Source organism: Planococcus citri, chromosome 4, assembly GCF_950023065.1.
Source record: "Planococcus citri chromosome 4, ihPlaCitr1.1, whole genome shotgun sequence".
NCBI classification, from domain to species: Eukaryota; Metazoa; Arthropoda; class Insecta; order Hemiptera; family Pseudococcidae; genus Planococcus; species Planococcus citri.
In genome coordinates, this window is record NC_088680.1 from 52,807,639 (window position 1) to 52,835,499 (window position 27,861).

At 33.5% G+C, this 27,861-nt stretch overlaps 2 protein-coding genes across 2 annotated transcripts in view; both read right to left on the reverse strand.

The window, feature by feature from the left end:
* Nucleotides 1–27,861, reverse strand: part of LOC135845876 (protein sneaky-like) — a 131,098-nt gene that overhangs the window by 28,428 nt on the left and 74,809 nt on the right. The window lies entirely within an intron of this gene.
* Nucleotides 21,042–22,675, reverse strand: LOC135844703 (protein roadkill-like). The gene is made up of 2 exons (XM_065363018.1): nt 22,523–22,675; nt 21,042–22,431 (listed from the first exon to the last, which is right to left on the reverse strand). Exon 2 carries the CDS (start codon nt 22,393–22,395, stop codon nt 21,361–21,363), a length of 1,035 nt encoding a protein of 344 aa, XP_065219090.1. The 5' UTR covers nt 22,396–22,431; nt 22,523–22,675; the 3' UTR covers nt 21,042–21,360.

Sequence of the window (27,861 nt, forward strand, 5' to 3'; positions counted from 1 at the left end):
TGTATTACGACGAGAGGGAATATTTATTTGAAATTTGCCCTTGGTCGAGTTAATTTACAATAATTCCCAATCCCAATCGTATAATAGTCTAGATTATAAAAAAAATACTACAATTCTTCGTATGTACTCGTAGTATCGTATAAGGAAATTTTATTTTTCTCATTCATTGACCAAAGAAGTAAATTAATTGCGCAACTTGCACAGTTTTACGAACAAAGACAAATAAAAACATCTCATTATTTTTAACGAATCCTTATATCATTTTTATAATTACGAATTTTTCGTCGCTATAGCGAGCTTTTTGTTAGCTCATTCGCGCTGAGATTGATCCACGCTCTGAGTACTCGACAAGTTTTATTTTAACGAGCGCCAGCCAACTCTTGTTTTTGGATTTGAACGTTGAACGGTTGTGAAAAATGGCACATAGTGGCTGCGAAATGTTCCTTCGAATAACCATTTTAACCGTTTCCGTATTGTGCGTTCGTAAATCCGCATTAAAAAGTAGTTGGAGATTTGCTTCTTCCTTTTTTTCTCTTTTTTTCCCTTTTTTCACCGTTCTGTCTCTATACTCGTCGTATATATCTACTAAATGTAGCGACTTTTATAATTTGAAGTTATAGCTTCGTTATGTTTAAATCTGCTTCGTCGATAAAGAATATTTTCCCCAAGTTTTATGGTTCAATGAACGTTGAAAACACTGTCGCCGGAAAACTTGGGCTGATTTATTTGTTTTTCACATTTGCATTCGTTGCGAAATTTTTCCTATACTTCCTCGTTGGTGTAGGACCAATTAAAAAATTCGTGTTTTAAAATTCTCCCGGGTTGTTGAAATTGTGCCAAGTGCCAATATTCGATGAAATATTCCCTCTGTAAACTTTCCAGGCGAGAATGACGGAATTCATTTTTTTTTTCAAATTGAGATTTAAGGGGATTAATTTGGCTTCTGTATTCGTTGCCTCGAATGAACGATGTTTCATCGTTTTAAGCAGCCTTTTCCGTAAAAGAATCAGTATCCGGATCTAAACATGAAATGTTGAGTTTTTTGCACGCTTGAAAACGGCTCATTGAATTCGAAACCAATTTGACCCTTTTCCTATAGATTTCAAAAATGAAAATACCTTAAGAGCGCTGGGGATTCATTTCCAAGAAGTTAGCATATTTTGTGCACAACGATCTCGCACAAATTTAGATAAACTTGTCGCAATACATGCGTTTTTATTGTTTATCATTATCAAGTTTTTTTCAACATTTTGGGGTTCCACAGACTCTGCTGGAGGGCTGCCCCAAAAAATAGGTAAAAATTGCAAATAATTGAAAATTACAAGGTCCATGCCTCTCTTTTCAAAATCCTTGAAAAGTTTGGGTCGCAATTATGGCGGATTCATGTTCAATAATTTACGGCGAACTGGTTAGGCAATCTTATTAACGTGTAAGAATTCAATTCATGTCTATGTATTTGGAAGGCAATGAAAGTGGAGAGATTCTATTTCTCACTAATTTTCACTTTTTTGCCAATAATTTTGTAATGATTTTTCTCTCGTTGTTCATTTTTTAGTAGGTACAAATTTTCTAATGATTAACGCAGTTTTTCATTTTTTTTTTCAAGACAATTTTTCTCTAGTGATTTTTTTTTACTGATTTTCCCGCCATTTTTCAAACCATCGTAATTTTCTAGAGATTTAAAAATCAATTTTGCAGTGACCTTTCATGAATAGTCTAGTATTTTCTTTTATTAATTTTCTGATGACTAATTAATTTCCCCCTAATTTTCTAGGCAGTTTCTTTTAGGTACTAACTTTTTGTATACTTTATAACTGATTTTTAAGTTACTTTTCAAAAAAAAAAATAATTTTGTCGCCATTTTTTCACTGTCTTTGTACCTATAGTAATTTTTCCCCTTCTTCTTCTGCATTTAATGTTTTTTAAACCAATTTTTCAGACATTTAATTTTCAATTCTTTTTTCTTTCCAGTTATTTTTCGCGAACTTTTTATAGTGATTTTCTAAATTGAACTTTCTAGTCATTTTTCTAACCAATTTCATAGCAGTGATTTTCCCACGCTCAATTTTATAGTCATTTTTCAAACTGAATTTCTTGAGATTTCTGAAGCAATTTTTTAGTGATAACCCTAATTATTGTCTTTGTTATTTAAACCTATTTTGCCAATTTTCTAGTAATTTTTTCCTGATTTTTTTTTCAAATGTCTTTCACTAATTTTTCAGTTACATATTTTGTAGTAATTTTTCAACCCAATTTTCTAGAAATTTTCATTTTCTAGCCATTTTTCAAACTATTTTTTTTTTTTAGAGATTTTGAAGCAATTTTAAGCGAAACCTTAAATTATATCTTATGATTTCTTCAACAATTTTTCTAGAAATTAAAATTTTTTGGTGATTTCTCCCCATTTTTTTTAGCAAATTTCTTTCACGAATTTTTTAATAATAAATATTTATCATTGATATCTCTGTGACTTTTTTAAAACTCTAATTTTGTGTCATTTTTCACTGGTATGTTTCAAGTGATTTTTAAACCGACATTCTAGTAATTTTTTCCCAAGTTTCTTCACTATTTTTTCGCTAATTTTTAGTGATTTTTCTACGATTATATCGCATTTTCGAGCAAAACGCAGATCTATGATTCAAAGTTTTTCTTTCAGAGAAGATTTCACTTCATTTTATTACATAGGTATATCCTATTTATGCAAAATTTCATCCAATTTTGTTGATATTTGATCATTTTTTTGTAATTTTTAGCAATTTTTAAAAAATATACGCGATTTTGTAACAATAGGAACTGCAGTATTTTCAGTCACTCATGTGAGAGAAAATTGTTCTGCATTCAGCTGCAACTCATTTTAGTTCCATAAATACGCGATCTGGCGGATTAATTACGTAAAAGCGCCATCTGGTGAGTTAGTTCTCTCATGACCAACGTGTTGTGAGAGCAACGAGCTAAATGCTAGTCATTTGGCGACTCCCAATGTGTAAGCATTGGTATATCAGCGTTCTGGAGATGAGATAGGCGTGTACCTATTCTCATATGTTGCGTAAATCTAGTTAGCCAAACTAGTAGCAGAAGTCCAGTCATATTTCGAAATATGAACTGGTGAAGCAATGAGCAAGTGATCTATTTCGAAATAGATTGAGTTCCTGTTATGCTGATGGAGAAGTCAAATGCACTCAGGTGCTTGGTTAGGTACGTAAAACTTCAAGTTCATCCTTATTTAAAATCTCTTTCGAAAGAGTAACGTAGATGGACCTTCCCACATCCATTTATTGTTCCTGTTCCCCGTGATGATGTGCGTAAGCACTCCTTTAGGCATTTAAAATGCTATCTCTCAACTTTACGTAATGCTGTACAGGCCAGTGTAATTAGCTTGAGTAGATTATTCATAATCATGTGATATTCACGAATAAACATTGTATTAATGAATAATCGAAGGAATTTTATTTATTAAGGTATATGTGCGTTCTGTAAATATTTGTCCTATCTGTTTGTAACCGAAAAGTAGGTACTGAGGCGGTAAATCGCCAGGTACTCACGAAGCTCAATGAAGCTAGGTGAAGCTCATATAATGAGCTTACATACAGGGTTTATTGCATGTGCACGAATGTGCAGAATCTACCTCCACAATTTTTTCTCTGTTTTGCTCAAATTTTAACAATTTTACATCAATTAAAAAAAAAACAAAATTTGAAAAATTCAAAAAGTAGACAAATTTTAATTTTTTTGCTAAACTTTTAATTTTTTTAAAACCAATTTTACGAGATAACGTCATCCCAATTTTTTAATATGTTGTTCAGCATGAAAAGTTGTCCATAATATATTTTTTCCCGAATTTTTGAGAGCTGGAACGATACCAAACTGCTGAAATAATTATATTTCAAGTTCACTGAAAACTTTGACACCCCCTAGTAGCCTTTAAAAAAGGGCTAGAGGGCTGCGATTTGCGCCATTGGTCATCCCTTCAAAAGGTCTTTCCATAGGGAAAATTTCGAAAAAATCGCCGTTTTATCAGAAATATAAGGTATCATGAAAAATTTCATTCAAAAAAGCATAACTTTGCTTTACTCCTTGAATTTTCAAGGCTAGCAAACCAATTCACACGCGTGTAGTCTGCGTTTCTACATTAGTGGGTATATTTTTCGCCACCATTAACGGTGGAACACCCGGTACATTTTGGTATAAAATATACTATCCGAAAACAACGCGACCAAAGACCGAAATATGAATGAATGTGGGTAGGTACATAGAAAATTTGCAACTCGTGTTAGTCGAGTACGTACCGTCGTCGCGTAAATTGACACCATGAAATGGGAAACGCACGTTTTGAATCTTAAGGCTTGTTTTGCTGGAAAACAGCCAAATTTATTAACCTCGAGGGTCGTTTATAGTGCACGCAAAAGCTAACACGTTCATTGAAGCGAATAGAAAAAAGGCATTTCGATGCCAAAGAGCAGTTTCCGCTTCGAACGTATGATATAAAGTACCTATATAGCTTCTTAGTTCTCGGTTCGCTTGTATAGGTACTTAGTTATGTTTACGTGAACCAAAAACAATGAAATCGTACCAGTAATCTTATCCAGTAACGCGAGACTTTCGCGAACTCATTCGTAATAGTTAATAAATTAGAGAGCTTTAAATTGACAAATGATTAATAGCGCTTTTGACTGGAGCGTGTAGTATCGTTCATATCGCCAAAAGCTAAAAATATGATCGATTCGTTATTACTCGACGTGTTCGCGTCCTGTACTTTTCCTACCCACTACGTTGTCGTGTATAAAATCCAAGATGAATCACCCAAATCAACGTTGTAAACGAACAAATATTAACGAATCGTGTATGGAAAACTTCACCGTGTAGAGAACTAATTAACGACGAATTGTTTGCCGACAATTTTATCAACATTTGTTCGTAAACAGGTTCGCAGCTGTTACGATATACTACAAATCGAGCAGTTGGAATATTACATTTATTTTCACGGCGAAAAAATAACGCGAAATTAGTTTCGTTATATTAAATAACAATCGAGGTATATACCAGTGCCAGACGTTTTATCCTATATCTTTTAAATATTTAATGGGAATTTTCTTTTTCGTCATAAATAAAAATGAAATTTGATAACAATTACGATGACTCGTTCAAAACTTGCACTTCTTATAGAGGTACCTACCTAACCTACTGACGAAAGAAAATTATTATAATGTGAAAAAAGGCCTTAAGGGAGCACGAAAGCGAAAAAAAGGCTGTACTCGTATTAGAAAAAAAAACTAATGAACTGCGACGCTTTTTTGACCTAAAAACACGGTTGTTTTTATTTAAACCGAACGCATCGACTGGATGAGGTACTTTACAAATGAAATATCCTACTTCGATCTGTACTTTTAGGTATTTCGCCAGCTTAACCGTAGAATGACCCACGGGGAAAGGATAAAAATTTAATCAACAAATCGATAAAAACCTTCGACTAACCGCTCTTTTTACGCATAAGGCAGTTTCACGAAATTTCAAAAATGAAACTTTTCAAATTATTTAGCTCTTTTGTTCGTCTCGTTGTTTCATTTTTTTTCTCTGGTAGGTAATTGAAATGAAAGGTTTGCGAGAACCACTTCGATTTACTCTTCTTTTATCAATTTGTAAGTCCATTCGATAAGAGTGTACTTGATAGCTCTATCTATTTTAATTGAAAATTTACAGGGTGTCCCGTGAAACGTATCTTTTAAGAAAAACTTTTCAACACTTAGAAAAAATTGAAAAAAAAAACTATTTTTGATTTCACTTCAATGCCACCAGTCGACTAAAATAAACAAATTTGTTCTCTAATAAAATTGCGTAAGTTTCAAATCAAAGGGTTATGAGGAAATAAATATGGAAGATAGAGCATGATTGATGTCTTACAAGATTATCATTTTGCATTCTAAGTAGGTACCTATTTGTTTATTTTATATCATACCTATCATATCATTTTTTTTTTTTTGAAAGCTGAATGACTATGGTACCTAAATTAGAACGCATGAGTAGACTTCTTAGAAAAGAATAGGTGTAGGTACAATTCTTTATTGAAAAAAAAAAACTTCTTGAAAGAACACCCAGAAAACTTTAAACATTGACTCAACTCTTGAAAAAAATTATTTTTGTTTAATTTTTAACTAAAATTCTGTTGAAAAAACTTTTTGCCCAGATTTCAGCTTTTCATAATATATTTTTGATCATATATTAGGTACCTACCTACCTACTTAAGTATGAATATTTTTTTCGTACTTGAAAAATTCAATAAACTTCAAAATGTACAATATTCCATGTGGTCTAAAAATTATTCTGGTGATAAAAATAGGTAACTTTTCATATTGTAGTAGATTTCACCAAATTTCTCAGCAATCTTATCAAATTTTGAAAATTTACCTACTTTCATTTTATGTCTTCACACATAAACATGAATTCACCAACATAATAGCCGATTCTTTAGCCAAGAAAGCTGTCTACAAGATTGAAGAACGAAAACAAAGAATCTTCGATATGTCTCTCCGCTAGGTGGTTGAGACATTCATTCGTGAATAACGAAGACTTAAGAAAATTGAAGAAGAAACTTCATTCAATAAAAAACATCTCGATCCGACATTTTTTGAACCAGGTGACTAGGTCCTTATAATGAATCACAAATTATCATCACACGAAAAACAAAATTCTGGTAAACTATACCAAAAGAAAGTAGGACCCATTATAGTTATTCAAAGAAATGGCCAAAATTGCTACTTATTAGCACCAACTGATGACACCATAGATGATCGAGTGTATTGATATAGTTCAAACTAGCCAAATTGAGATAGGAGAAAATGGTTTGCATTCTCTGCTAGACTAGTGAGTCTTAGAATTATTCCCTAAGGGAGGAATAATTCCCTTATTGCCTGGATAGCTCATGAATGGGCTTTTATAAGAAGTTTGCTATTTTAGTAAATGCAATATATTATGTAGTGAAGAATGAAATGAATTCAATCATCAAAACAAATTAAAAGGTATTTATTAAAACATAATTTACATAGGCAATTTGGAATATTTTTCAGTATCAACCCTTACCTAAGGACCGTTTTAAGGCAAAATAACACATATCCTACAATAGGTACCATTAATGCAACTATGTAAATTATTGATATTAACATCGTAATAATATGCTTCACTGATAATATTACAATGTAGACATGAATTATTCCATTAAAATTAAGAATAAAATTAATTAGATGAATGAACATGTCCTTTGGTTGAACATTCACCTATCTACACTAATTAATGGGTGCCATTTAATCGCACGACCAAAAAAACAAGTATCACGACAAGCGTTTCAAAGTTTCACGGCTGAAAAATGCATTCCCGACCAAAAAAGGTTTACCCGACCAAAAATGGTTTCGCACGACGAGATAAGTCATTCAACAACAAATAAATAAATTCACGACATTTTATTACTTTCACCTGTCATTTAAGGGGAACAACGACGACATTTCAAAGTCAGAAAAATACATATTACCGACGAAATTTAAAATTTAAAAAATGCTAAAATTTGATTGGAAATACAAAAAAAAGGTTAAAAAACCAAGTACGAATAAATATTCATTGAAGTAGAAGGGCTTTTGTAGCCTTTGTGGGTCGGCCCCTCTTCCTTTTCTGCCCCAATGGAACGCCTATTATTTTTTTTCAAATTGGCATTTGAAAGTTTCAATCCAGATTTAAGGTACTTGAAATTATTTTTTCGAAATTTTGAAAATGTGTATTGAAGGTCCACATCAGGGTCTCGGAAAACATTTTTATCATATTTTTAATTTTAAGTCATTCCCTTTTTTATCCATATGCATTTGAAAAAACAAAATTATAAGACCTTTTTGCAGTGACTTTTTTTTTGCGTAATTTTGGTCAAAACAGCTGGAAATAATTATGTGAAAAATCATATTTTTTCCAGTACTCTTTCAAAAATGATGAACAAGTTGAAGAAAAAGACTGAAACTAGTACATTTTCTCGCCAGATGAGTAAAACAAAGACTAAAATTGGAACATTAAAATTTGCGGGAGGGAAAATATTTTAAAAATAGCAGTGAATTGGATTTTCATCTCTTGAAATCATGATAATTTGGGTGAAATTTTATTATTTTTTGTTCGTCGTGAATAATGTTATGCAGTCGTGTTTATTGTTATCTCATACTACATCCTCCGTCGTTCCAACCTACTTTACTGTCGGGCTTTATCCTGGCGTGAAAGTTGATATTTGATTGTCGTTCATTCAGCCGTTTTGGTCGTTACGTATGCTCGTCGTGATACTTGTTTTTTTGGTCGTGCAAAATATTAGTACCCCTAATTAATTGGTCAAGTTAAATATTAGTTTTATGAGTAAGTTATTTCAAACGCACCAAGACTAAGGTGGCATAATTCAAAGAGATTGTAAAAATAGAAGGGTGCATTGCCGACAATCGCGACTGACTCTAATGCAACCTTGGTGACAATACATATGAAGGATGTGTGGAATTTGAAAAAAATTTGAATTTTTGACGCTTTTTCATTGAGAATAGAATTTAAGACGACTCCTACCATAGAATAACTTTTGTACATGATTACGATATTCGTCCCAAATAGGTACCTACTTGACTCTTAGCTGGCGAATGGTCAACTCGATACCTATTTACTCGATGATTCGGTCTCAGACGCGAAGTAACAGAAATAATGTGAACACATATCAGACAAGCTGTATATAATTGACAAGATTTACACGAGAACAACGCACAACAAATTTACATAACATAACACGCGAATTCGCGACAGAAAGATACCTTAAGTATAAATCCTACACATTAACATAGATTTTAACGTTGACTACCTATTAACGTTCCCAGCCTATCTTCAACCCTACCTCACTGCAAAGCGTACATTGACAGACTAGACAGATTGAATGTTGGACCAGTCCATTGTAAAGAACATCACGTTAACTTGAGATCCCCTCCTAGTAGTAATTACCCTTCCTCCCCCCTAGGGATGCGGGCCACATTTACAGTTACATCATGCAATTTTTGCCTATATTTGCAATTTCATCATTTTATTGTCAGTATGTTACCTATTTTAACAAGTAGATACTTACCTATTTTATTTTTTTTATGCAATTTTTATCAAATGTTGCTATAAATAGACAAATTATTATTGATTTTTTTTGTTGGTATTTTTATATAATTTTAACATGTTTTGAACGCTTTTGTGTGCAATTGTTAAAACCAAATTTTTGGGTTTCCTTTCGCTTCTGTTCCCAAAAACCAACATTATTTCGTTCTCATTTTTTGTTCTCTATCTTTTGATTGTTTGTTTCAGTTCCCATTTCAGTTCCCCCAAATTTGAGTTCTTGGTTTTGGTTCTGCACCGTTTCTCTTTTCATTTTTCATTCTTTTTTGGTTCTTGCTTATTGCTTTTGGCTTAATTAAATTGTTTTTTGATACTTTGAGTTACTCTGATGTGAGTCTCAAAGGAAAGGCCCAACACTTTGAAAGCTTGGAAAAAATCAATGATTTGCTAAAATTATCTCAAACTTTCAAAAATGACTTTCTGACATTTGTCTGTCAGTCTTTCTTGAAAACTTGAAGTAGGTAATCCTGAAGAATTACCATTTTAATAATCCAGTTTCAAGCAAAAAAACAAAACAAAACATGTTTGTTAATCATTTTAGAACTTTTCTGACAAAGATTACTTTACTACATTTTTATTTTTCAATTTTTTTCATTTTTTTAAATTTTGAAAATAACTGAGTGTAAAGTTCAATACTTCTTCCTACTTCAATTTTGAATTGCAGCCTAAAATTATTCAAACTTGAAAAATTGCAATTTTTAATCCTAGTATGGGGGAGGGGGATGCATTGGTTAACGCAAAATAATAACGCCCATTAAATCTTCAAACAACTATGTACTTACAATCATTACATTTTGAATTCTGGCAAATTCTATACTAGATATAATTTTTTCAAAAATTTTCATTAAAAAAGCTACACCACATTGGCCACAATTCTCCCTTATAATTTCAAAGGTCAACAAACCTATTCCATTCACACACGCGTGTACTTCAGATTGCAGCATACTCGAGTTAATTATTCGAAACACCCGGTATGAATAACCTTCGTATATAGTTTCGTACCTATCTGTATTTCGGCGCGTAGAGTTGGGAAAAATTGAAATATTTCCAAAAACGAGAAAATTTCAATTAACGAACCCATTAAAAATACAGAAACGTAGGCGTGCATATAATTTGTTTAAATGGTCAACTGTACCTTAATATGTACATTCGAATGTCGATAACCTCTCAATGAGCGTGCCGTAGGTATATAGTAAGGGTTATATGTAAAACATCATCCATTTAGAATTTAAAATCAATTTATATTATTGGCGATGCACGAAACAGAATTACAAATCGAAACAAGGGTTTAGAAATTGTTATAAAATATTAAAAACCAATAGCAACGTTATAACAATAGCTAATGAAAGGAGAATCCAACCAATGGTGGGGGTGGGGGTGGGGGTGGGAGGAAAAAGTGGAAAATTCCTCGCTCGCTTCGCGGCTCGTAATAAGCCAGATTACAGACGAATGAAATCCGCGACGTCATTCTCCGCTATAACAACTACGGTGGTACAAACAAACATACTGATGAGACGTACTATAGTTCGTTGTACGCTGAGCTGTGTTTGGGTTCCAAATCACTACAGTATGCTCGAAAAGGTACCTATTTTCAAATGTCAACTCGCGATGATTAACTGCCAGAGTTAACAACGTGTTTTCAAGTTTCCCTATAGGTATTTAAATGTATTCTAAGAGCATACACTACAGTTCGCTTTATAGCTACGAGTATATAAAAGAACGCCTTGTCAAACGTCGTGTTTATAAAGCTCGACAAGTAAATAAGTTTTCGCGTTTGTTTTGAATTATTCAAAATAAATATTTAAAGAGTATTTCAGCAAGAGTAAAAAATTCCAGCTACATCGAAGCGCGAGCTCTCGCAAATTTGGTTAATTTTATCGTTAGGTACCGTTGTACGGTTCGGTTCGATAAACTTGGCGAATTTCTATCATTTTTATTTGCATTATTATCACACTTAGCTTAGCGGTGTGATGTTATTTTTATTCTCGCTGATAAACTTGAATTTATTATTAACGAGATTTTACATTTTATTTTTACTACCCTTAGTCGCGTGTTCTTTTGTAGATCGCCACTTTTGGAAATAATTCTCGAATACGAGATATCTACTTCGTTGTTTTAGAAAATATTTATTTTTCGATAAGCGTATTTTGACGTATCAAAGTGTTATTTTCCGCGTTATGGTTTCTTTTTGCCCTATATACTTGTGTACAAAAATTACATTAAAATCAGTTCATAATACACAGGCCTCGATTCGTGAGAATTCATCTTAATGCTCGCTCGTGTATGGCGATGCATACGAATAACTCGTGCTGAAAATACTCCCGCTGGAATCTGCCAAATTCTAGTGAAGTACATATTACACGTCAAATATCGTGGTCACAAGTGGTGCTTTTTTTTCTAAAGATATGACGTCAGAAGACTAGATTTTTCTATTTATAGAAGGTGCGAAGTCTGAGAATTTGTGCGTGGGATTCTTTCTTATTCTCACGAGGAGCTTTGGGAAAAGTTGTAAGAGTCTTGAGATTTTTCAACTGTTTCTTTTTTTTTTTTTTTTTGCGTGACCGTGACTTCCTATATTAAAGCAATAAACCGAGTTCAGACTTCTAGCAAAAAGATCAGTGGTTTCGATTGAGTGGGTGGAGAGGTGGGATTTTAGAGGGAAGCGATGCTGGAGAATGTGTGGAAAGGATCGAGTCGAAAAAATGAGCTTAAATCCGTATTTAATTCCAGCCATAATTGGGGAGTCGATGAGTGCTCGTTTACTTTGGGAGTGTCCACTTTGAAAGTACGAGTATATTTCAAATTAACATTTTTACGTTAAGCGATAATTTTGAACCAAAATCTCACTAAACATCTCGACAGATGAAACTACAGTAGTATGGTTTTGTTTCGCCTTCCAATTCACCGAATGCAAACCGTCGTATTTCAGATGTTAATAAAATTGCATAACCAGTTTGCCGTAAATACGTGTTCTGATTTAAAAAATTATTTGTGATGCCCATTTCAATTTTGTTGAAATATTTTAATGTAGGTATTTTTTTCGATGGTCTGGATGAACAATCACGCTATTTTCGTCTCCCTCCCTCCCATGAGGTGGGGGGCATGGTCATTTTCACGTATTTAGTGTTTTTTTTTGTTTTTTGTTACGAATTTGTCGAATTTTTGAAGGCTTGCTTCTGAAAACTCATTAAACTCGAAACAAATCTTTCATTGGAGGGAGGGGGGCCCAAGCAAATGAATGGAAGATTCAAAATGAATAATTTACCCTATTTTTATGTCAGAATTCTTCTTAATAATTCCATTTTGAAGAAAAAATGGATGTAAAATGTCCTCTCTAAGGAAACTTTTAATGTTTTTTGGTAAAGTTGACATAATGCTCGATCAGACATGATCATCTGGACCAGGTTTTCAGCCAGCGGACGAGGTTTTGTCTGACATCTTAAGGTCATTGACCCAGTTGTCTTCTCAAGGTTGTCTACCGTTCTGTCTAGCCTCTCAAGGCCATTGACCCATCAGTAAGGGTTCCCAGACTCGTCGTCCAGCTCTCTAGCTTCTTAAGGTCACTGACTTTCCTTTTTATAAAAATACGTTGAAATCTCTTCTCACAATTGAGGAGCTGGATATCAAAACGCCGTAAGTCCATTTTGCAAAATTTTCAGAAATGAGGAAAAACTGTTGGGGGGGGGGGTCGGGGGGAGTCGAAGGGGGTCAAATGTGGTATCAGAGGAAAGGGGAAGTCACCATGACCTCAAAACATGAAAGTGCCCAAATTTTTGAGAACCAGGGGGAACGTGGGAAGGGGGAGAAAAAAAGTTACTGCGTTTTGATCTGAAAAAAGACAGTTACTGCGTTTTGATCTGAAACTTGCTACAAAAATCACACACATTTTATATCAAAACGCAGTAAATACACCGGCACTCTCTTACTGAAATAAAAACACATGGGTAGAGAACCATTTTAATGATTATTATCTATTAAATAGTAAAAAAAATATTCAAAATTAAAGCGTCGTTTGCCATAGTGACTGAGTCATGACACAAGATTTTGTTTTTTATGTTCAGGCCAAGTGTGATTATGATTGAACAATATGTTGGAAATTTTTTAAAAGTCTGTAGTTTCATTACCAACAGTAACCACCTTCTGAAATCAATGTTTACCAACCTTAAAACACAAAAAACGCTAAAAATAGTGTAGTTACTGCGTTTTGAAGAAAAATTGCTGGTTTTTACTGCGTTTTGAAGTAAATCTCAACCTTGTGTGGGATTTTCGAGGTGAAGCATGGCGGATGGATTTACGACGATGGCTGCAATCGATTCCCCGTTGAATTTTACATAGGAAAACACTCTTATCTCAATTTTCATAAAAATGGACTTACGGCGTTTTGATATCCAGCTCCTCAATTCTTTTGAAAATTATCTATTTTTGTATAGATAATCGAACATGATACGTAGAATTGATAGATACAGTTTTCGAGTCTGAAAATGAAAACTATACATAGAATTAATTAACTTATTTTTAGATAAGTGTAAGTCTAATTATTCGAGATTCAATTACTCATTGCTCAATGTAAACTGAAAATGAATACATTTTAATCGATGTAAATAATTAAAGATAATATGCATGTGAAAGGGACAGTTTCCGGGTCTGAAATTGAAAAATAGTCTTAATCAACATATCCATAAGGATCCATTTCATTTCCATCTACGTTTAATCATTTATTTTCTAATCGTTCATCGAAAAAATATTCAACTGGAGGCTGATTTATTCATCATTTTAAAGTTGTTTGATTGTGATTTTCGTTTTTAATATGATTTTGTCGATCAAAAAATCGGTTTTACTGTTTCTGTTCGTTTGTTTGATTTATATTCATGTAAGAACATTACCTATACACTATCGTATTTTTTAATACAGAAAATTACAATTTAAACTTTAAAGCTGGTCTAAAAATCTTCATATCCCTCCTTCTTCAAAACTTTCAGTTTCAAAATTCGATGCATTCTTGAAAAAAAATATCTTGGTAAACGTTGTAGACAGAAAAATTGTGCCCAAGAGGTTAAATTTCACACTGACCCGTGCTTTTATTCTCCAGAAAAATAAATTTAGTAAAATTTTTAACATTAAAAACTTGCGTATTGGGTACGTTATTTCTGAAAAATCGTCCAAAATTCAACGTTTGAGACCGCTGATGACATCAGGGGCCTAAGTTCATTTTGAAAATTTTTTCAGTACAGAATTTCTTCTCCAAATAAGGTAATGTACTCGTATGGAGTTTGGGACCCCCGATGGTACCTACATGCTTACTTTGAAATTATACTCACCTACTACCATACTCGTAAGAACTTCACATAGGTAGGTACAAGTCTTCTTAAATATAGGATATGGTTAATTTTTCTAACGATGAAGTGCCTACCTAGGCTATTTTTTCATATTATTAAATCGTAAGCATTCTATGTAATATTGGATCATAGGTACGAATTTTCTGTATTTTACAGCATCGATCAAATGCTGCTCCTGGAACGCTATCTAAACAAAACGATGGGCCTCATTGGAATGATTGGAATGCAAATGCGGAATTTCACACTATAAGACATAATTTGAGTATTGATCGTACTCTTCTTGGAGGCTATAATTGGCATACCATACATGCGAACATGACTCCTACTACCGAAAATGAAACATGCTATTGGATAGTTGACTTTTTTTGGGATGAGTGCAAGCGTTTTTCTGACAGCCAAACTTCATTAGATTTTCAATTGGTTGATGACGGTAAAGGTGGAAGAGCATTCGCGAAACTCAAAGCTGCACTGCTTGATGACTTTGGAAGAGAGGTGCATTCGAAGGAAGATTTTCTAGTACTTGATGCTGGGGGAGAGAAAATTCGATGGGGCCATTTCATCAATTTTGACGACATGAACAGAAATCCGTTCATAAAGAAAAACCCATTCATTATTTCCGTAAAGATATCCTACTATTATTCTCCAAGCAGAAATTTGACAGATCAACAAAAGGCAAAAATTATTCGGTTCATAATAGAGTCATTTTAGCTGCACGTAGCGACAAAAAAATTTCAATCGATATTACCGACATAGATGCAGATGTTATGGATGAAGTGTTTGCGATATATTTACACTGGAAAATGCCGAATTTCAGATGCACGAAAAAGTGCTCTAGAAGTTGATTTTGTATTTTTTTTTCGGGGACCAAAAAAATGCGCTGCCAAAATGAAGGTACTAACCGCCCCATTCAGAAAAGTGCAATTTTGAAAATTTTACCCCGCACAACGAGGGGGTGGACCCTCAAAAAGGTGATTTTGGGGACATGGTCGGGACCGAAAAAACTCTACGGGGTTGTGTTGGGGGACTTCTCCTGATCGTGGACAAGAGAGCCATTTTACCATCAAAAATGGCCAAAAATGCATAAAAATCGCATTCAAAGTGCCATAGAATGCAGTTGTGCAGGGTTTCACGGAAAAAAATTACGCCAAAAATACATTTTTTTTTTCAAAATTGCAAACAGATGATTTTTTGTGGAAATTGTCGAAGAAGTCCTTCTTGCTGCTGAAATTGTAAGAAAGTCCCCTTTTGACATTTCCAAGGATAATACTGGTTTTCAGCATTACACAAAAGTTACAGTTTTCAAATCCGCAAAAAAATTCTGCTTTGTTGCCAATAAGTGTTTCAAAAATGTTCTACTTTTTTGCTAAAATATTGTAAAAGTGTCTTCGTTTAGCCAAAAAGTTGCCACGAAGTCTTTTTTTTGCCAAAGTTGAGAAAAGAAGGCTTGGTTTTTTGCATAAACAGCAAACAAATTCCAATTTTCTTGTCAATGCAATGTAACATTAAAAAAAAATGTTCTGATTTTTTGTTCTACTTTTAAAAATATCCAATGAAAAAGTGTAGAAAACTAGCTAAGTATTCAATGAAGAAATATACCGATGTTTCGATAACAATTTAATACGAAGTAGGTAGGTATTGATTTCATCAAACGATGAATTTTAACATTATGTTAAATGTAGGAAATCATGACTGAGGCATTTTGATGTGAAGTTTTGTATTCCTAAATCTATTAGAAAAGTCTCATAAAAGAAATTTAAGCTGACAGTAGGCCAACTGAATTTCATTTAGGAGCATTTTATGACAATTGTTTCAAAGCTAGAGAGTCCAAAAATCCTCTGGAGCTTTAGAACTGTTCGAAACCATTAATCAATTGGGGTGTTCAAAAATAAAATGTAAACTAAATTTCACCTTTTTATCTCAGTTTGATCAGATTATACCTGTGCAGTGCGATGGTCACTTTCACCATTCTCAATTCTGACAATTTACCGCTGGTATCCCAGATTGTGATCATTCTCGTGTTTTTTTGGTAGAGTCAGGGGAGGGAGTGAAGAATTTATCGTCAATTCTAGCTTTAAGGGTTTCATAAAATGTCTGTTTTAAGCATTCGATGCATTTTATATGAAAAATAAACGCCCATATCACTGTAAGAATTGTACCTACTTCATCTACCCACCATTAATCTAAAGTTTTATCGAATTTCCACGATGCTGTTATGTGAAGGTATTTTAAACACAAATCACATCACAAAACTCATCGCAGACAGAGAATAGGAAAAGTTTAAAATTGATGTTTCAACATTTTTGGGAATTAGAAAACTCTTTCTTCTCTTCTCGTTAAAGTCAATAACCAAATATAACGTCTTGTAAATTCATTCAACTCTTCTCTACACTTGGTACTAGCTCTTCTCTCTAGAATAATTCTTAAAGTCGCATCGTGGCTGATGCATACAAACTAACCTTAAGAAAATAAATCAGATCGTACTGAAAAACATCGAACCATTAAATATTATAGCTCAATGGTCAAACTATCAATTTTAGACACGATATTTGAATCGAAACCGGCTTACACGGATATTTGATAATCAATCACATATCTCGTAAAATATTTTTATTGGCAATATAAAAATGAAAATTTTTATTGTTTGTTTATATTATATTTTTTATTATGTTTTTCTTAGCTTATAGCATGTTTCGTCGATAATAAAACTCCATCCGGAGATAAAACATCGCCCCTTATAGCTATTTCTTAATCCATCGATATCCCTAATACGTGCGGTCTTTAAAATCATCAATCTTGGAAGCACGTCGGTTTCTAATTAATTTTTCAAACTGTTCGACTAATTTCGACTGCAGGTTTTACGTGATTATGCCGAAGTATACGGCTCTCGTTCTATTTACCCAGATATGGGATAAAATACAGCGTTATGATCGGTGGTTGATAAATTCGCTTGGAAACCATTTGCCTGATTCGCCTTCCAAGTCTAATTAACGTACCCCATTAAAGTAACAAACGCGTTTATTTATGCTCGAGATATCCTTTTATTCGGTTTGAAAAGTCCTTCCTGTTGAATCGGAAACTTGGCAGTTGCCAACAAATTTGAATTATGAATGCGATATAAATTATTTATATGCGTTTTCGCGACCTCATTCGCGTATAGTTCGCGTATGGCCTAAGTTCATCGTACGGCTAGATACTCGTATCCTTATATTGATTTTTCACACCGAAGATGATTTTTATTCTTTGTGGTAAGGTTGCAAAAATGTGAGACAGTAAGAGAGCTTATACATATACCAAATGAAATATGGAAGCGGCTATATTCGTTTTCATTGTTTCGTTATTACTCATGTTGTAGGCTCTCTTTTTCATATATGAAATTCTAGGAAATGGAGATTACTATTGTCGAAGAAAAATATTAAGCTGGGTTGTTTCAATTTCCGGTTTTAGTAAGGAACTATGAGTATATGTAGGTCCCTTTTTACCGATGGAATGTGATGGGATGAGGTAGGTATACGTAGAAGATTACATATTATAAGGTCAACATCCTCGTTGAAATATTGCAGCCTGAAAATAGTTCAATGCACTTTTAGTGGAATCCTAAAAGTCTCTCTGTTTCTACGATAACAGCTTTGGTTTGCCCACAGACGAGTATATCTACCTACGAGTAATTAGTTTTGTTAATGACGATTTTCTGTGTTTTAAAAGCTCGGTTGTTTTTTGTGCACCTTTGGAACCGATAAATCCTCTTTATTTGTACTTCCATTGAAAGTGCCCACTTTGGAAAAACGACCTTTTCAAATGAGATTATTTTAAAGCGATAATTTTGGACTAAAATGTAACCAAAACACCTCAACAAATGAGACTAAAAATCTAGATTAAATACATGTTAATAAAATTGCATAATCAGTTTGCCGTAAATACGCATTAGAATCTGTAGCACTAAGAGTCTTGAATCAAAATAAAAGAAAAGTATAGAATTCCGATTTCATCCAATTTTTCTCATAGGTTGTCTTCAATAGTTTTGGGAATAACCATACTGTCATTCATTTTCGTCTTACCCCCATCCCCAGGTTTGGACGGAGGAGCTTCATTAGATAACTCAAAACTGGTTGATCTTGAAACAGAGATCTGTATGGGAATGATTGAGAGATTCAGAACAAATATTCAATGAAATTTTCAAAGCTGAGTTGAATTTTTACAGCGAAAGTCAAGGTAAGTAAATAGATACTAGCGTGCTAAAATCTACGTATTTAATTTACCTTTGGCGAAAGTTCAACTTTTTAATATTTATTATAATAGTTAAGTGCTTAGTTGAAAAATACCATTTACGGATTTGAAAGATTATGGTAAAAATGCTTTTCCATACACTTTGCTCAAGAAATCCACTTTCAAAATGAAGTTATATCCCTTCTAAAGGCATATCAGAGACCTCCAATTTTGTTCAAAACTTGAAAAAAATTTTGAAATTAAATGATGAGTCAATTGTTACTAATTCGAAGGCGCTGAGAAGAGAACATTTTAAACTAGCGTTCTTAGATTTGAACAAAAGCAAGCTAGATTGAAAGATCATGCAGGGCCGTAGAGAGCCAGCGAGGGTCTGGGGCAAAAAAATTGAGGGCCCCATGAAAAATTTTTACCCCCCCCCCATCCAGTAGGTTTAAAGGTATTTATATTTGTATAAAATTATGACAAATAATGTGATTTTGATTTTGAAGAGTATTTCGAAATTCAAAAACATGAAGAGAAGCTGAAAAAATATTGCTGGAGTGGAGCGAGGACGAAAATTTTTGGGGAATTACGTTTAAAAAATAGTGGTTTTTATTAATTTTAGACAGAATTTACAAATTTTAGAGTTGTCAGTTCATCACTGATCATTTGAAATTGCCAGCTTATTAAGCTTTCTCAAAAAATGAGGGCCCTCTGGAAAACGAGGGCCCGAGGCTCCCTCTCTACGGCCCTGAGATCATGTCTCGAGACCCTCCTAACTAAAACCAAAATCTCTGTAATTAAGATTAACTTTTGGATTTTTGCAAAATTTAAGAAATATTTTTTTAATCACAGTGATGAATAGATACGAATAACCTCTCCAATTCAACTCTCACAAATAATGAACAACTATCTGTTTTGAGCCATTTTGGAGCTTCCACTGATTTATCAATTTTCTCCACATATGTTAAATCGCTTTGGAAGGTCTAAAAGTGAACTTCAGCCTCAATAACGTTGGTCCACGCTTATTGAACACCCTTTCAACCGCCTTAAATGGTTGCCACAAAATTTCAAAAGTGAGAGTATGGTTTCATAAGTGAATTTTTGAGTTTTGTATGTGAAAAAAATCAAATCTTTATAGAAAATATATCTCTAGAAACCCGCTGGAGGCTCTCAAAAAGATCAAATATCAATTATTTTCAAGCCAGGTGATCATGTAGGCGCATCAGATATTGATTTTGTCAAAAATCCCACAGATTTGATTTTTTTCACTTTTTTCTGGAATTTACAAATGAGTCAAAAAGTCATTTTTGAACTCTTATTCCTGGAATTTTGCGACAATCATGTGAAATAATCGATGGGGTGCTCAATAAGCACCGACCAACGTTTTAGGTGCTGAAATCCACTTTTGACCCTTCCAATGGGATTTTAAATTCCTGAAGAAATAAAACTAAAAAATTGCTGGACATTATAAAAAAGGTTTAAAACCAATACCTTGTTGTTTACATGCCCCTGACCCTATTTTTGATATTGGCTTCAATTAATCTCCCCCAGGAAGGGAGGAGGGGGTTCAAAGATTTTGGGACTGTGGGAGGGGGTAAATATTTCCATCGTCGTGGCACATTTTTTTGCTTTTAAAACTGATATTTTGACTTGATATCCGCATGAAAATTCATTAGAAAATATTTCCCAACATCATAATTTTAAAATTTTTTACACCTTCATTGTCCTCGTCGAGGCTATAAAATGCCCACTGTGAGGACAACACCAGTTTAGGAAAAAATTGGGAAAATCTTTAAAATATGAAATTTGAAAACGTTTTTTGGAAAAGTTCCACGTGTTGATATTATAGTACTTACTGGGCCATCAAATACATTTTATTTGTTTTCAGGTGAACATATCAGACCTAATCACGAAACTAATGCGCCACGGCGATGGATATTGAATGTAAGACATGACATAATTTCAATTTTAGACCGGCTAAATCGATAGGTATTTTACATTTGAAATGCAGATAACATTTTTATCAATCACCCAAAGCAATTTTGCCACTCACCTCCATCAACAATATTTTTAACATGGTAAAAAAATGAAATCTGAAAAATGACCACGGCGATGGACGCTCAAGTCGGAGACAGACTTTGAACCCTCCGTGAGGCCATTTAATCAATGTTTTCTGAACAAGGATGTTTTTAAGATGTCGAAAAATCATTAATTTCACTGCCAAAAATTTCTTATATCAAAAGCATACCTAGTAGGTATCTAATCTAATTGATTAAAATATGTATAATTAAGTAGTCATCTTCCGTTAAAATACATACCCGGATTTGAGAAAGTATATTAAGTGAATAAATTCTGTAAATATTTCCGAAGATATCAGATGTCTTTATTTATTAATGATAGCAATCGAGAAACTTATATTTTATTACATTGTATTTCACACTTTGTAGATCATATTAGATATAAATTTATTCATCGATTTTTTTTTTGACTAGAATAGATCCCTGAATTTAATTTTATAATACAGGACGGACATTTCAATGCTGGAATTTTCTCATCGCATCATCTAGAAAATCCCGTTCTCAAAAACTTTGAGATCCATTAATTCTGTATCCGTTCACTTCCTGAAAATCTTCAAATAGCATCTCGAATTTCTATAATACCATTAAAATCAAGTAATTTGATTTTTATTCGATCGTTTCGCCAAAATTTGACACATTTCATTGACCAGATGAGTATTCGTTCCTACCATTCTTTTCCACCCCACCGATTTCAATACGTCAACCCAGTGACCAACGATATATTCAATCACCCTAGATTTTAATTCGTGTAAATGATACTTATCCGCCGATACAAGTACATTTGCTGCATTTTTAACCGATATCACAATATCACTCAAGGATTCCAAGCAAATGTTCACCAGTCCATGCACCTCGAATTTATCCGCCGCCATTAATAACCTATCGGTTAAATTGTTCGAGGTTTCGCATCCTCCAGTATAAATATAACGTAAAACCGCATCCATTACATCTCTATCGGTATCGGTAACATGAAGCAGAACTTTTTTATACCTTTTTTCTTTATCGATTTCGTTAAATTTGCGAGCGAAAAATCCGCTACGAGATGCCAAAATGGCTCTATGAGCCCAATAACTTTTACCACTGCTTACATTAAGCTGAACGTCAGCAAATTTAGGATTTTTCAGTAACGATGCTAAACTATTGGATAGATCACATTTGGCGATATTAGAAGGCAGATCTTGGCACTGGATATAATACGATATATGCACGAAAATAATTAACTGGTTGTTGAACAGTAACTTATTTCGAAAAATTTTGTCTTTGTGGCAGAATTCATTCCATTCGATTATCATTCCGCCGGAAATAAATTCTCGCAAGTCTTCCTTCGACCGCACCTCTCTATAGTGGCGATCCATCACGGATGCTTTGAAATTTACAACTGCTTTTTCAAATCCACAAATGCAGTGCAATCGCAGTATTAGGGAAATAGAGTCTTGCGAACCACTTACACCGTTCGGATAAAATAATACTTCCCATTCGTATAATTTATTCAAAAGAGTTGGGAATCTCACGGATTTGACAGGAATTCGAGCAGACCAAGGTGTTTTCGATTCGAATGCGCTGAATTGAGGAATCGTCCAGTTATATTTGATTTCGTGAAATTTCGCATCAGCGTTCCGTAGCATCAGATTGTTCGTGGGTGTAGCATCTGATCGTCGATACTGTAGAATTGATAACATTCTCTATTTTAGACTTGGTATGTGATTAAAAATGTAAGGAATCGGAAATGAAAATTTTCATCTACTTACATACATAATATAAATAAGGAAGAGTGGGAGTATCACCATATTTGTTACAATCACTATAAAAATGAACGACGATTTTCTCGAAATCACACGAAAACGATGAATTATCACTATTATCAGGTTTTAAAAATTGCCTTTGCTCATTTTGATCAATTTTGGTATCTCAGTTTACTGACTCCTACATCAAAATGTATCTTATCAAATTAATTAAAATATAAGTACCTTCTTATCTCATTTACAAGCTCCGAAGTAGCCTACAGAGTATTCAATAAGATCGTGCGTAGATATCGAGAAGTTTCGTGACTAAGTGTGGGTTGGCAACGCTGTGTCATATCAAAATACAAATTGATTCGATGCCGCCGACCCATATTTAATGGCGAAAATTCTCGCCAGCTACGTACCTATTCTCAATTCTGGCAATTATTGGGGAATGAGGACCCTGCCATTAAATTCTGTATAAATATTTACAAGGTAAATAGGTACATAAGTATGTTACGTATTTTTAAGCATTTGGCGTGAAATTTCAAAGTGAGTTCTTAACGAACGAAACATGTTCAGAATAACTACAAAAATGGGTGTAAAATCTCTTCAACTTTCAAGTGGATTCATTGCTCATCGTTTCTTAAAATTTTGAGATGATTTTAGCAATTCATTGGTTGTTTTTTCAAATTCTCAAAAAGTCAAAAATCAGACTTCACTGAAAATGTCAAGAATTTATTCCAATTTTTCCCCATTTTGAAGCCATTTTATTGAAAAAATCCTGTAATTCGCTTTTTTCTCACACGTTTCGCACAGGACTCAAAATCTTTCACAATTTATTTTTGAGATACCTTTGTTGATTTCTGCGTTCTTTGTTATAGAATGATTGAAAAAAGAAGTGTAAATTGTGATCCCCACTTCATAGAGCCACTTTTTCAACACTTGTCCTGAAGCTTGTAGAAGTAGAGCTAAAAAAAACACGAGGATTTTCTCTTTTCTTGCTGAATCTATTTCTTTGAAAGAGATCTACATTTCTAAATCACATAGACTTTTCCCCAAGGTAATTGGCCCAAACCAAATTTAAACACAAAAAGAAAAAAGTGCATGAATGGTACTCCAAGTTGAGGTAAAAGTAACTGCAGTTATTCATATTTTTTTCAAATCCAAAAACGAACCAATTAGGTACCTGAACGCTACTTTGAACGTTGCTTTGATTTCATTTAAATGTGTCAATTTAAATTACTTGCGTACTTATTCCCACATACCTAAATCTTTCTTTAGAGTATTATTCAAATGGAAAAGGGGCGATGAGAAGGTCAGACATTTCACCAGGAGGTCTCAGACCATAGAATCCACATAGTTTCCAACATTATTTTTTCCTCAAAATTCCAGTCAAGGGTTCATTGACATAACTCAGTCGTTTGCAGGCAGGGACTGGGTCGATTGGAGGCCCCCGGCGGATGCACCGAATGAGGCCCTCAAAATTTTAGCCCTCCATTCCCAAAATGTTTTTCCTACTGTACAATTGTCTTTTTAAATTTTTTATTCAATTTTGCGAAAATAAGTCAATCTGACAAGAAAAAACTGAAGTTTTTTGAGGGGAGGGGGGTTTTGACTGGAAATTTACAGACTGGTATGACAAAAACATACCAATTTTTCCGAATAAAATGACAAGTTCTTACTAAGTTAGGTTCATTAAAAAATTTTTATTTTTATTTTTGAATTTATGGAAGCTTAAGACTGGGAATTTTTTCTAGTTCAAAGATAAGAATTGACCTGAACCAAGGGCAAAAGCTTTCAATAATTCGGGTTTCGAGAGTGAAAAACAATGTATGAAAAAATTTGTTCATTTCTTTTGATCCAAAGTAATTTTTTTTAATGAAAAAGCTAGAAAAAGTACCCAAAAAGCAAATTGAAAATAAAAAGTAGCCAAAAAGCGAAAAAAATCGAGCAAAACATTTCAATAGGTACAGAAGAAAAACACCAATAAAAACAGAATATTATGAATTGAAATGTATTTAATTTTGAAAAGTTGAACTACATATTTCGAAACTTTTTGATGAAAAATCGAGACTTTTTGACAATTATTTTCGGCAACAAAGTAAGGGTTTTGGCAATTTCTGGCAAAAAACGAAATTCTTTAGGGAAAGAAACGAAATTGAGAATTTTAACAATCTCATAATTTCTTGCAAAAAAAACGAGACACTTGAACAGTTGAAAAAAAACTAAAAATTCAAAATTTTCTGAAAAAACGACCATTTTTTTAAAATTTTGTTAAAAAGCCAGGATTTTTTTACAATTTTTAGCAAATATGTAGCAGAATTTTGACAATTTAGCAAAAAGAAGAACTCTATGAGAATTATTGGCAAAAAGAGATACGTTGACAATTTCTGGCGAATACCTAACCCGGGCTTTCAAATGATCATACAACAGAATTGGCCCCATGTTGGGCGCCAATTCTGTCGTATGAAATAATAGGCAGGTTTTATCAAAATGATGTATTCCATAATATGTAGAATATTGAACTGTTAAACTGTCTCAGTACAAACTTACTGTCTACCTTGATACCAACTAAATCAATAAAACCACATAAAAAACGTCATGTTCAAGTGTCCTACTTTTATTCACTCACGCCTCAACCTATTCCTCAAACTCTGACTCATCCAACTAGCTCACTCTCTGTACACACTTATTTCTCATACAACAGGTAGACTTTGACTATTTTGCATTCCAGTCAGTTGAAAAACAATACAAAAGGCAAAAGCTTTAGAAAATTCGGAATTTTGAGAGATGAAAAATGATGTTTTTTTATGACGAGTCTGCCTATTTTTTGATTCCGCAAATGTAGAATTTGAATATTGCGTGATTGAAAATTTCTATTATGAAATAAAAAAAAGCAAACAGGCCCAAGCGAAGTGATGGCAAAAGTTTGTGAAAATTCATGTTTAAAAAGAGTGAAAATAGCATATTTTTGGTTTTATCATGCGGCATCCCCAGTCAACATCATAAACCAGTCCACCACTGGTCGTGTGGTCAAGTTTTGTCCAAACTTACCTACTTTATTAATCTTGAGTTAGTCGTTCGAAACATTTATTTTTTAGCTTTGGTTGCGGGGTCCTAAAATTTATTGATTGGCAAATGTGATCGTTTCATTTAATTTTTTCAAAATTTTTTGTATGAAAGATGGCATGCATTGATTCCATTTCTTATTATTGTTCTGTTTTTATTTCAAAGGCGGTAATAACTTCAATACATATCATTTTCCACGATTTAATGGCACTTTTTTCAAACACAGAATCCTGAAGCACGTCCCACAGAGGTAAATTACCTATGATGTATAGCCTAGACCTACAGATATAAAAAAAAGTCCAAACTAGTCTCCTTCATTAATAAATTAACAATTTTACAGTTTTCAATTGAGTTATGATTACGAGCACCTACTGTGACTTTTTTGCCAAGACTGACGTACAAAATGATTCACTCAGCAGACTTTTACGCAGTCTTTGCGAAAAAAATTGACACATTTCGTTAACTAACCGCAGATCTGTCGCTATCGTATTCTTCCACTCTGTAGTATTCAACACTTGTGCAGAATTCTCAGCGATAAACTCCATAACTTTCAATTTTAAATCCATCTCAACATTTATATCCGCAAATATCAACACACTAACGCATTTTCAACAGATATCGTATCAATCATCGATTGCAAACAATGTGTTCTCAACTCACCCAGCTTATATGCATTAGCCACGGCATAAATTCGCTGGGCCAATTCTGCTGAAATTTTACATTCTCCGGTGTACCGCAACACTTTACTCATTACTTCTCCATCTATGCCAGTAACATTGACTAGAATTTTTCCATGTTTTTTATCACCGTGTCCAATGTTTTTAAACGTGGTTGCAAAAACTTCACTACGTGCTGCTAAAATTGCTCTATGAGCCGAGTAATTTTTGCCATTCGTCAACAGCTTGACGTCTGCAAAATCTTGATGTTCTAGTAAGAATGGGCCCAAGTTATTAATCAGATGGCATTTCATCGTGCTGGGGTCTAGCGGAGTTGTGAGACGATGATATGTAGAATTGCTGCATCGAGCGTAATAGTACGATATTTCTAAATCAATAGTGATTGGGTCGTTGTCGTTAACGAAGAATGAATTATCTATGGTAACTTCGTTTAAATCGCAGAATTTTTTCCACTGGATTTTATCTTCACCGGCAGCAATCTCACGTAATTCTTCCCTTGATATTTTGTCCTCCCAGTTATTGATGATTGTAGCTTTAAGTTTTGCGATTGCTCTTCCATTTTGACCATCATCGTGTAATTGGAATGTTAATGAAATAAAATCGGTATTGGAATAATCCGAAATGTTCCAAGAAATCTCGACCGTCCATTTGTGCCTTTCATTGCCGGTAGTTGAAATCACCTCTTTTATGGTATGACCAACATGCCTATGCTTGAGCAAAATGTCACGTTTAATATTCCAACGGAATCTGATGGTGTGAAATTCTGCATCTGAATTCCATTTAATCGTATTGTTTTGTTTTGATAACGTTACAGGAGTAGCATTTATTGATGGGTGCTGTAAAATATGGAAATAGGATTTAATTTTGGTAATCTAACGCTGGAAGGCTTGTCATTTTTATGACATGTACCATACATAAAAACAAATTGTTTTATTTATGAGAAATTGAGCATAAATATAGAAAATCTCCTTGCATAATTTTTACTAGTACAATTTCAAAATGCAAAACAAGGTTACCAAGCAGCTCTAGAGTTTTATATTTATTTTTCGATTGGGAATCTCGATGTGGTAACGTGACTGAACTCAACAGACCAGATTTAGGCAGAGCCACTAAGTTATCAATTCTTTTCTTCTCATAGCAAAATTAATTTCAAAATTGAAGAATTTTGATTTTAGATGTCAGATGTGTAATTTTCTTACTTGAATGAAAATTAACAAAATGAAAGAGAATAGTATAACCGATTTCTTGATTGACAAAATATTTTGAAACGATAAATAAATCAGCTTATAAAACCTTCATCGACTCATGTCCGTTGAATGGTAGGTAGGTACCTATACCTATTTCTTCTCAAAATTATGAGAAAATGAATGATAGATGAAATGGATCCGTACTGACGTTGATTAGGATCATTTTTCAATTTCAGACCCGGAAACTGTCTCTTTCACAAGTATTATCTTTAATTAGGTACATTGATTACAATTAGGCTATTGATATTCAGCTGTTTACATTGAGCAATGAGTTATTAAATTTTGTATGATTGGACTATAATTTAAGGAGATAATGATAATTAAAATAAATTTATACTTAATGTTTTCTAATCATTGGAAATCAAAATACTCCG